The following is a 12,565-nucleotide window of genomic DNA, read 5'->3' as shown; positions in this document are numbered from 1 at the left end:
TAACCAAGAAAGTGAAAGATCTGTATGACAAGAACTTCAAGTCTCTGAAGAAAGAAATCGAAGATCTCAGAAGATGGAAAGATCTTGCATGCGAATGGACTGGAAGGATTAATAGAGTAAAAGTGGCCATCTTGCCAAAAGCAATCTACAGATTCAATGTGGTCCCCATCAAAATTCCAACTCAATTCTTCATAGAATTAGAAAGGGCAATTTGTAAATTCATTTGGAAAAGCAAAAAACCCAGGATAGCAAACACTATTTTCAACAACAAAAGAACTTCTGGGGGAATCACCATCCCTGACCTCTGTATTGTATTACAGAGCAATAGCAATAAAAACTGCATGGTATTGGAGCAGAGACAGGCAGAGAAAAGAATCAAAGACCCAGAAATGGACCCACACACCTATGGTCACTTGATCTTTGACAAAGGAGCTAAAACCATCCAATGGAAAAAAGATAGCATTTTCAACAAATGGTGCTGGTTCACTGGAGGTCAGCATGTAAAAGAATGCAAATTGATCCATTCTTATCACCCTGTACAAAGCTCAAGTCGAAGTAGATTAAAGACCTCCACATAAAACCAGATACACTCAAACTAATAGAAGAAAAAGTGGGGGAGAGCTTCGAACACATAGGCACAGGTGAAATTTTCCCAAAACAGAACACCAATGGCTTATGCTTATATGTGGATCAAGAATCCACAAATGGGACTTCATAAAGTTGTAAAGCTTCTGTAAGGCAAAGGACACTGTCAATAGGACAAAATGGCAACCAACAGATCGGGGAAAAAAATCTTTATCAATCCTACATCTGATAGAGACCTAATATCTAATATAGACAGAGAACTCTAGTAGTTAGACTCCAGAGAATCCAATAATCCTATTAAAAAATGGGGTACAGAGCTAAACAAAGAATTCTCAACTGAGAATGCCGAATGGCTGAGAAGCACCTGCAAAAATGTTCAACACCCTTAGTCATCAGGGAAATGCAAATCAAAACAACCCTGAGATACCACCTCACGCCAGTCAGAATGGCTAAGATCAAAAACTCAGGTGACAACAAATGCTGGTGAGTATGTGGAGAAAGAGGTACATGCCTCCATTATTGGTGGGATTTTAAACTGGTACAACCACTCTGAAAAGGTTCCTCAGAAAATTGGACATTGTACTACCTGTGGTCCAGCTATACCACTCCTAGGCATACACCAAAAGGATGCTGCAACATATAACAAAGACACATGCTCCACTATGCTCATAGCAGCCTTATTTATAATAGCCAGAAGCTAGAAAGAACCCATATGTCCTTCAACAGAGGAATGGATACAGAAAATGTGGTACATTTACACAATGGAGTACTACTTAACTATTAAAAACAATGACTACATTAAATTCTTAGGCAAATGGATGGAACTAGAAAATATCATACTGAGTGAGGTAACCCAGTCACAAAAGAACACACATGATATGCATTCACAGATAAGTGGATATTAGCCCAAAAGTTTGGAATACCCAAGATACAATTTATAAACCACATAAAGCTCAAGAAGAAGGAAGACCGAAGTGTGGATGCTTCAGTCCTTCCTAGAAGAGAGAACTAAATACTCATAGGAGGAACTACAGGGACAAAGAGTGGAGCATGGAGTGAAGGAAAGGTCATCCAGAGACTGCCCCACCTAGGGATCCATCCCACAAGCACTCCCCAAACCCATTCTCTATTGCTGATGCCTAGAAGTCCTTCCTGACAGGAGCCAGATATGGGTGTCACCTGAGAGGCTCTGCTAGAGCCCTACTGATAAAGATGAAGATGCTTGCAGCTAACCATTGGACTGGACAAGGGGACCCCAACGGAAGAATTAGAGAAAAGACTGAAGGAGTTGAAGGGGTTTGCTACCCCATTGGAAGAACAGCAATATCAACCAAACATACTACCCAGAGCTCGCAGGGGCTAAACCACCACCCAAAGAGTACACATGGAGGGACCCATGGCTCCAGCCACATATGTAGCAGAGGATGGCCTTGTCCAGCATCAATAGGAGGAAAAGCCCTTGGTCCTGTGATCACTCATTTCCCCAGTGTAGGGTAATGTCAGAGCGTTAAGGTTGGAGCAGGTGGGTGGGAATGAGAGCATCCTCATAGAAGCAGGGTGAGGACGCATGGAAGAGGGGGGCGAAGGAGATAACATTTGAAATGTAAATACATAATATATCCAAGAAAAATAAAATTAAAAGAAGATAATTTAATTTGTGAAAGCAGCAATCATGTTGGTCTTGCTTGGCACTGCAATCCTAGTATCTACAGTTCACCTAAAACATATAGGCACACACTAAAATTATATGTTAAACTGTGGCATGGCAAGACAGTGTTCATCCTGTATTCTTGCTGAGGCCATTTCAAGTTTAATTAAAATTGAATTTCCTTGGGCTGGAGAGATGGCTCAGTGGTTAAAAGCACTGACTGCTCTTCTAGAAGTCCTAAGTTCAAATCCCAGCAACCACATGGTGGCTCACAGCCATCTGTAATGAGATCTGAAGCCCTCTTCTGGTGTGTCTGAAGACAGCTACAGTGAACTTATATAGAATAAATAAATCTTTTTAAAAAAAGAACATTTACTTAAAAAAAAATAATTTCCTTGATGGAGAATACCATGGAAAATTACCCAGCTCTATTCTAGGAATTTAATGTGAGGATGTTTTCACTAACTTATCTCAGTTTCTGTTAAACTGCCTGCTTGGGTAAACCTACCAGCTAGTTAAGTGCTTACCTTAGCTTCTGTCAAATTGCTTGCTTATGTAAAGCACTGCCGTACCTCCCCTCCCACTCTGAAGCTGCTGAGCTGAAGGCCAGGATGAGTATGGTTTTCTGAGGGCTACATCTATGTCCTTGAATACTTTGGTATAGTCCCAGACAGTTGGAAGAGACATTGGTTATCAACTATGTCTGAGTGGTCATTTCTGGTGGGCTCTCCATAAGAAAACAAATTAATTAGAGCAAAGGCACAATGGGAACATTAGAAAGATAACAATCATTTAACCAGATTTGTTCTGTGTGGAGAAGTATATGCTTATAACTAGATATAATACCTTAGTAGCATTGAAATTCATATACAACAAAACATCAGAATTTATTAAAATATACATATTTCATTAATCAGCCACTTACAAGGGGATAGGATAAGTCTTTCTGTCTATAGAGACCTGTACAGCATCTGGTAGGCTAAAATGTTTCAGGTGTCCTCTGTAAACACCTTCAGTGTCCATCAAGGCTTCAGGATTCTACAGAAGTATAAACAGTTTTAGTAATGTAGAGCTATAACCCACAGCAGAGCATCAGCAGTTCTCACAGAGGTAAAGGAGTATAAACTGAAGGGATATTGCCATTAGGAATGTTTTCCAAGCACTCAGAAGTACTCATTCCAAAATTCTAGATCTGTTTGAAAATAGAAACTTGTTGTTACAAAAACAATCTGGCCACACAGAATAAAATGTCTGGGAATCATAATGTGCCAAATAAAAATCAGCAATACAGTGGCATTATTTATAAATAACAGTATGTAAGGCTGGAGAGATGGCTCATTGAGTCAGAATGCAGGCCTCTCCTACAGGGCCCAGGTTAGGTTCCAACTGCCCACACCCATGTTTCACAGCTGCCTCACATTCTAACTCCAGGGGGTCTGAAGGCATTTGCACTAACATGCACAGATTCCTCCTGCCACACACAAGCAATTAAAAGTAATAAAAATATTAAAAATTAACACCAACAAATGTGACATTAAGGAATGTCTGAAAAGCATGAAATCAGCTTTTTTCCTAACAAAATTTCTAACAGATTTCACACTGTACATCTATCTAGAACTTTGTGTTTTCAGTCACTTCAAAGAAATTGAAGGTTAGTCAGGAAAGATAACAGAGAAGCTGAATAAAGAAAGGGAATAAAGAAGAGACTTGGGGTCTACAGGGATGGCCTGTCATGCTACCCTGATGAGCTGAAACTCATGTAGAGTGAGAGAGATAACCAACTCCATAGTATCATCCTGTGACCTTCCACATGCATGTCAGAACATGTGTGCATCCCAGTTCGTAATGCATATGCATAGTCACAGAAAAATATAAAAGTTCAAAACAGAAAGCTTTAAATGTTTTAATATAAAGTCTATGAATTATGAATGTCTTATAATATGGTCTGCTATCAACATATAGTTCCTGCATCATTTCTGTCATTCACATAAAGACTAGCTCACCAGAGACTAGCCCATTGCTTTTAAAATATGATATTTAACAGTAACACCAACAAGGGAAAACTGATTAACAAATCTGGGTGGTACCAGGATTCTGCAATAGTCAGTTTTAAAGGTCAACTGCAGTCCTCTGGTATTCAGGCAAACACTAGTGTAGCTAACTCTAGGAAGAAATTATATGGAGGATTTGGGTTTCTAACCAGGGCCCTTTAGGAAGTTTATCCTAAATAACCGAGGTGATCCTGACTCACAGGATGAATGATCATAGGCAGAGCTGAGGGTTTCCTGGAAAAGCAGCAGCCACTGCTCCTTCCCCAAAATTCAATGTCTCCTTGAAAAAAATTACCTGTGGTTTGGGCTGGACTAGCAAGAATTATGGATTCTGTTCCTAGCACATAATCAGTCTCCCTTCCTTCCTGTCTGCTCCCCTCTCCCTCTCCCTCTCCCTCTCCCTCTCCCTCTCCCTCTCCCTCTCCCTCTCCCTCTCCCTCTCCAGTTTTTTGACAGATGGTTTCTCTGTGTAGTCCTGGCTGTCCTAGAACTTGCTCTATATTCCAGGCCGACCTGGAACTCACAGATCAGCCTGCCTCTGCTCCGAGTACTGGCATTAGAGGTTTGTAACATCACTGCCAGGCTACATGATCTCTTCATATATACAAACTCTACATGTTCATTTCTTTGATATAACCCTGACCTATGCTTACATTTAGGTTGAAATTTATAGGCTATAAGTACAGAATAAATAATACTATGCCCTTCATAATGTTATTTATTCAATACTTAAATTTCAAATCTCTGTAGTAAAATATGTTTTCCTTTATTTCATCTCAATAGCAATCACAGAAACATTTCTAAACATCCAATACCAACCAAAAAGGGACACACTACCACTTAAAATCTTCACTGTACTTCTAAACGCTGCTGTTATTTCAACTCGAAAGATTAATCTTGATAAGATCAGTATATTCAAGCTTTATTGGTTTCATTTAAATATGTTTCCTTGGCTTTTAAAAATGAATCATGCTTGAAGCCCTGGTCTGGCTTCAGAAGACCAGGGTGGAATATAAGGGATTCATTGCTGTGTGATACTCATATCCAAATGCGGTTCACAGAGATGTTAGTAACAGTGATCTTCCCAAGGATTCTGTTCTGTGACAGCCAATTTCTGTGCTAACAGGGGTGGTTTAATTAGAGGAAGTAAAACTGGAGTGGGGTGGGGGTGGGGCCTAGGACTCATGAGTTAACCTTCTGACTAAAGGAATGGAGAAGCTAGTCAGAGACAAAGACCACGTTACAGGTTGTAAAGCTCCAAGGAGTTTTCAGATATAGTGGGAAGAATCTAAAGTCACTTTAGGAAACAAGAATGAAGTTCTAGGAACTACGGAAGGCGGTAAGGGTCTAAGGAGAGTGTCCCACCCAATACAGTCACCAGATGTATCTGGATAGCTAATCTACTACAGCAGCAGGGTTTGCTTGGAGAGGTGTGGAACTGGGAAATCTTGCCACTGCAAGGTCTTTCTTTAGATGCTCTAACTGAAGTGCAAGGGTGTGTGAAACGTAACTAGTAAAGCATGCAGTGAATTAGAGAATGTATTCATTGTTGGGTGGTGTAAAAAAAATCTCTAAAATTCCCATAATTTTCCAACATCAATATTGTTGAAACCATTTAACACATAAAAATAATAAGCAAACGTTAATTTTAACAATTAAAAAAAGAACTAGTTAGAGGTGCCCTACTGGGCTTTCTGTAAATGGCTGTTAACTATCTACTATGGTTATCTTTAAGTCAACTGTAATAAAAAACACCCTTTCTCCCAGACCTAGTCAGAATTAGGTTCAGCACTCATACACTACGTTAGCTCGAGCTTTCAGGTAATATACAAATGGAACACACACAGTAGCCCTGACTATAGGTCTCTTAATGATTATATTTGTTGTACGATATAACAGTAGGTTCTGGTCAAATCACACACAAATTAACTAATTATAAAGTACCTCGGTTTAGAGTAGATACTTTGATACCTTTTATGGAGAAAGGTAGCAGAGTAAGATATATAGATAGCAATAGTGATAGAGCTAACAGTTTCTTTAGGTGGACCATACATTTGTAGACCTCTCGTAGGTCACAGCGAAGATGTTCTTCCCTGACTTTACACTGGCAGGCATCTGCTGGAACGTGAGAAGTGCAGCTGCTGCGGGCTCCACAGTGAACACTGAGGCAGAAGGTGAGGGCTATGAAGCGGTATTGTTTACTTAAAGACAGACATCCTCGGGTTGAAACCTAGATTTTACTGTAAGTCTATACTGCTCCACAGCCAGTGTTCTTTCAGTTCTGCCCTCCAAATATATTCCCCACAGAAAGAAACTCTTAGTCTTCACAGGAAAGATTAAGCCAGGCCAGATCATAGTAGTTTTTAACTAATAACTTTTGCTGAATCAATAATTAAAGACAACTTTATACTATAAAAAGCTCTAATAAAGTAACATAGTGTGATGGTTTGCATATGCCCAGCTCAGGGAGTGGCACTATTAGAAGGCATGGCCCTGGTGGAGCAGGTGTAATCCAGATTAAATGTGTGCACTACCATGCCTGGACCTGGGACTTGTTTTGCCTCAGGCTGACCTTGAATTCAGAGATCTCCTGCCTTAGTCTCCTGGGATTAAAGGTCTACACTACCTTGCCTGGGCCTAAGCTTTTCATAGCCACTTTGCCTCAAGATCTCCATGCCAAGATCCAGGTCAGAAACTTGTCTTCTAGCCTCAAGATCTAGATCACAGGTGAGCCTTCCAATTCTGGGTTGTAGTTCATTCCAGATATAGTCAAGATGACAGCCAGGAACAGCCATTACACATATGTTTTAATATCTCTAGGTATATTTATATTACATACATATCTATACATATATATATGTGAGTATGAAACACCAATTATAATCATCTACTATAATTGCTATTTTTACCACTATTTTCTCCATGTCTCTCACTATGTTTTCTAGAAGCATCTAAATATTCCACATACTAATTATACAGTAGAGTATACAGTAGTACTAAGTATTAAGTAGCATTAAGGGACCAAACAGCCTGAATAATGCTGCTATGGCTTGATTATATACTTACAGTGACTTCTAGAAGTATTTATCAAGTAACAATTCATTATTTTATGTCTTAGTATTCTACTGTTTTGTATTTTCCTCTGTGGGACCATGTTTTGCCTCAATTTCCTTATCTATAAAACAACACTGTAATTATTCCTATCACACAGTAGTATGGTGAAGATTTTTAATTGCTATAAGTTAATGATTCTCGACCAGTGGCTTGAGACTTCCTTAGTCTCTATCTCCAATAATATTTAAATTATGTTTCATAACAGTAGCAAAATTATAGTTATGAAATAGCAACAAAAATAATTTTAGGGTTGGGGGTCAGCACAACATGTGGAGCTATACTAAAGGGTCACATCATTAGGAATGTTGAGAACCACTTCTATAGGTAAACAAACTATTGTTTGATAGTTAATAAGAACTCATATGAGAGCTACCATTATGAAACATTATCCTGCTCATAGCCAACAAAAAACAAATGTTCTTGGAGCAAACACTTTTTTAAAAAATGAACTATCCAATTTCAAGTATATTTTAGTATACTTTCTCAGAAAAACAAAGAAAAAGTAAGTATTTATAGTGGTCTTTACCATTAGGTAGAAACATGTGAAACATGTTTTTATAGAAAAATGGCTGCATATCAGAAAGCATAAAGATTTAACTTTCATGTACTTCTATGTCTCTACCAGCAAAGTCAGGTACAGAGGAACTCAATGCACCAAACACTGCTGTCACAAGACACAGGCTTTTCAACCATGTTAGTTCTGTAACAAAGCAACTGCAACAATGATAATAATGACTCCCTTCAAGCCAAATTTACCTTGAAGCCTAAAAAGCAAGTTCATGACTGCTTGTCAGAAGATATTGACTCTGTATTTCAAATTGTATCTTAAAGAAGTGAACATAATATACAAAAGTAAAAAATCTTACCATGCTTTCCTCTAGAAATATCCACATATTGACACAGTCTGGGATGGGTGATGGTCTTAAGGACTTGAAAGCGACCTAAGATTTTGATGGAGTTTGGTGTGAGGGGAAGGCCGTTGCTTCCACAAACATCATGTGGAAGAGCTGAGGCAAAGAAAGTAAAGGCGCCCATTTCAGCATCCTTCAAAGGAAACATTTTTGGAGTCTTGGGTACTCTATGATGATCTAGAAAATGAGAGAATTTTATGACAGAATGAGCTAACATTAATCTAGTATTTTTTCACTTTAAAATTAACAGTCAATTCGGAAAAACAAAACAAAACCATGCCACTCTAAGATCAAATATTAAAAAAATTGAAATTTAAAAATGTAAAGACAGCATATGAAAGGAAAACACCCAAGTATAATTTTATATGGCAGCTCAAAATCAATTTTGAAGATTTTCAATAGCATAAAAAAAGGAGAGTTAGAAGATTTCATCTTCAAATTCAATCGAACATGTGCCCGAGGAGGGATGTGCTGTTGCTTTGCTGCTCTTGGTTTGTTCTGCTTTCACACAGGGCTCTCATCCATCCCAGGATGCCTTTGACTCACTGTCCTTGAGCTTCTAATTCTCCTTCCTTCACCTCCCAGGTACCTGCTTACACATATGCTGTGCGTGGCTATGTCTGTGACTTGTAAATCTTGAGGAAATCTGATACTATATTTTCATATTAGTGAAGTTCCTCTCTTACCTAAAGCTTGATTAACCTACTATCCTATTAGTCGAATGACTTTAAGAAGTGACTATAGAGTGTGTACAAGAGAGCACCATCATGAAATCATCAAGCAAGTATACATTGTGTAGCAGGAAATGGTTAACGGGGCCAATTCTGATTCAGGGACTTCACCCTTGAGAACCTAGACAATGCTTGGCCAAAACCAAAAGAAAGTTAAAGTTAGAATGGTGATGTGAAATACTGAAGTACTAGGAGAGTCAGTTTGCCCCAGTGTATTATGCACCATCATTTATTTTCCAAATATAAAAGACAAATAGATAAGGGAGGAGGTAAAAAGGGAAAAGGAGAAAGTGTGAAGGGAAAAGGAAGAAGGAAGTGGAAGGAAAGCCAAGTGAGTAAAATGAACCTAAATTATAACCATTGTTATAAACAGCAGGAACAGAGAGAGGATGGGAGGGAGGGAGGAAAGCGAAGGCTAGGGGAGGCAGCCCTCAGCTCTGGAATTGTTAGCACCCTAGGTAAGTTGTGGCTACTCTAAAACGAGGATTTAGTCAGCACACTTCTCCATGTACACGAAACCCCAAACAGCCGCGGTTTGTTGTTTGTGGTGAATATGTGTCAGCAAGTACCTGGGAGGTGAAGGAAGGAGGATATAGGAGTTCTAGGGCAGTGAGTCAAAGTCAGCCTGCGATAGGTGGGAACCCTGTACCAAAGCAGAACAAAACAAAACTTGACGTCTAAATACTGAACCAATGAGAATCATGGGTGGTTTAGAAGAAACTACAGGATAAAGAGCAAAAATGAATATTAGCTCACATGCACACACACACACACACACACACACACACACAGAGCTCTGATGGCATCTGAAATAATTTATGTGAAATCAAACAAAATTCAACTACATCTAGAGAGATCTGAGAAAATATTACACCCATTGTATTATGGTGTAAAGAGAATAGAAAGTAATACGTCATAAGAGCAAAGATTAATGCCCAATAGATTCATGAGAAAATAAAGAGATTCCTTGGTTATCAAGGAATTACATATTGGGGTTGGGGATTTAGCTCAGTGGTAGAGCGCTTGCCTAGCAAACGCAAGGCCCTGGGTTTGGTCCCCAGCTCCGAAAAAAAAGAAAAAGGAAAAAAAAAGGAATTACATATTAAAGCCACATTAGAATTTATTGCTACAATATAGCAAAAACCAGTATATCATCATGTGCTATTGAAAAAAGTATCCATGTCAAACTGTTGAAGATGCCATGCAAGATGTATCACCCCCACGCCTATTATAAACACATTTCTCTGGGATGTAACTTAATACCACAGAGGAACAGACAATAAAAGCAAAGAAACAATAAAATTCAAACAAGAATTCCATAAGAATAAACCCCAAGTAGAAGCTATCCAGAAGAACTAAAGCATTGTTTGCTTAACAAAGCCATTGAATCCTAAGGCAAATATGTTCAAGGAGAAGAGGAATGGAATGGGGAGCTTCTAGGCCGCAGAGAAGACTGAAGACTTGCTGAAGGCATGTATCTTTTCTCCAAAGAGAACGTGAAGGGCAAAAAACTGAGTAAGGGGGTTTGAGAAGGGAAGAGGTTAAAAAGATGTCTAAACACACAATCTACAAAATCAAGCACACTTACCACTGGAGGGAAAGAAAGAACTTGGATTATCTTTGATATTACAAAAATGCTCATGGGTCATGACATTGATAATCTACCACACCGTGTGGGTCTGCACTGAGAAAAAACTTATAAATTCCTACTACTGTGAACCTTTGTTTTCAACACAAAGGTTAAACAATACACCTAGGAACTATAGCCAACCTTGACAACGTACAAGTAAAAGTCTTGCTAAGGAAAAATGCAGGTGTCCCTATACTATACTAGGTATTAATGATAGCGTTATTGGCTAGACTTCAGCTAATTACTCATAGCTGTTTGTTTACAGATACCACTTGTTTCAAAACTTAAAAAGCCAGGCACCCATAGCCACATGCATTTGATGGCTAACCAGGAGAGAAAGTCCAGACTGCCTCAATTTGGTTTGGGCACCATTTTGACAATTGGAATAAATGTGTGCTCTTTATAATAAAAAGGATATACCAATTAGTGCCACCACAGATACAGTTATGCCCATCCTGTTTTTAAGAAAAGTTGTGATGTACACCACTTCATATCCCACTCAAAATCCAGACCTCAGAGTTGCCTACAATAAGTCTTTAGAGCACAAGGTTCCTTCTCTGTTCATTGGCAGCCAAATGAAATCTCCTGCAGGCTCTTGGAGCTAATGGACCCGCAACCTTGGTAACACAGGCGAATTTGTTTTCTGTGGTGATAAACGGAGAGAGCCACTACTATTCTCATCTTAACAGAAGTCAAAACATATCCTCAAAAGTTCATGTGAAATTAGTTATGACCATTATCCCCGAATCTTGTAGATACTGTGGGCTAGCTTAAGTCAATATTAAAGCTACTAGAATTTTAATTTCTTCTTCATTGAGTAGATCCACCATTACAGAAAGTTATAGCTAAACAATAGCTTTTAGTCATAGGGAAGGGGAGAGATAACCGCGACATTTTAATATCCAGTTTTTACAATGACATATTGGATTTTCAGTTATAGATATTAGTAACCTACAGCTAAAAAAATCAAACAAGTGTTCATGATTCAAAAAGATAAACCACAGGCAAGCATACAAATTTCAGTATTGCTCTACCTCTCAGGTGTGCATGAAGCTCACAAACAGAAAACACACACACACACACACACACACACACACACACACACACACACACACACGCTCACACTTGGTGACTAGAAGAGAGTAAAAAATGAAAACGATGAGGTAAGACATTACAAGACGAAAGCCGGGTAGGCAGGGAGCTGGCTTGTAGAGTTTACTCAGTGAAAACCTCTGTGGTAAGTTCGATGTTTTTGTAGCTGCTAGACTATTAAGGACCACAAACATGGCACACACCTTCAGTGAACGAGACACAATATAAGCTCTGAAAGAGCTTGGAGACGAATGACTCAAGTGAGTTGGAAATGTTTTAAAAAAATGAGTAGTAGTGGGGATACGTAAAATCGTATTTGCATTTCTAAGACTCGGTGAATTTATGCTTCACGGAGAAGGAAGTTTGGAGACAAACACAGCAGCAAGCAGATCCACAGGTTGGTTCTACCGGTTCCTGCAGAATGGCTGGGTCACCTGATGCACCTGATTGCCTTCTAGGTCCCACAAACCCCACCCGCTACCACAAGGAACGCTATGACAACCAGAATACCTGACTGAATCTGGGGGCGCAGAGATTAGGGGGATGAACTCCTAAACGCAGTGGTTGTGCCTGGCAGTGTTTAGTGGGCCGTGTTCTGCATTTCAGGCGCGTCTACAAGAGGCCGCCCATGGAAGATGACAGCCGGAGCGACACGCCTCCGTCCGCGCGGGCCGAACAGGTTCACAGCTCAGAACTTGTGTGTGAGCGCGCGCCTGGCTCCAGTGACAGCACCCAGCATACCCCCTCCCCCTCTACCGCCTCCGGTCGGCCGCTAATCATGACGTTATATCTCCGAGACGCAA

General features: G+C 39.6%; 1 protein-coding gene across 3 annotated transcripts in view; it reads right to left on the bottom strand.

Moving 5' to 3' along the window:
• Tbck (TBC1 domain containing kinase) overlaps positions 1 to 12,550 on the bottom strand; it is a 172,340-nt gene extending 159,790 nt beyond the window's left edge. The window contains exons 1-2 of one of the 3 annotated variants that reach the window (XM_039102101.2): positions 12,273 to 12,550; positions 8,265 to 8,486 (exon numbers count right to left, since the gene is read on the bottom strand). In XM_039102101.2, coding sequence (XP_038958029.1) covers positions 8,265 to 8,457 — 193 coding nt within the window. In that variant the 5' untranslated portion in view covers positions 8,458 to 8,486; positions 12,273 to 12,550. Of the gene's footprint in view, positions 1 to 3,158; positions 4,110 to 8,264; positions 8,487 to 12,272 lie in introns of those variants that run through there. The other 2 variants (NM_001415033.1, XM_063281663.1) reach the window with 2 other exon arrangements.
• Positions 12,551 to 12,565: the final 15 nt, after the last annotated feature.

This window comes from Rattus norvegicus, chromosome 2 (assembly GCF_036323735.1).
Source record: "Rattus norvegicus strain BN/NHsdMcwi chromosome 2, GRCr8, whole genome shotgun sequence".
NCBI lineage: Eukaryota > Metazoa > Chordata > Mammalia > Rodentia > Muridae > Rattus > Rattus norvegicus.
The sequence above is the reverse complement of the archived record's forward strand: the minus strand, read 5'-3'. Positions and strand labels throughout refer to the sequence as shown.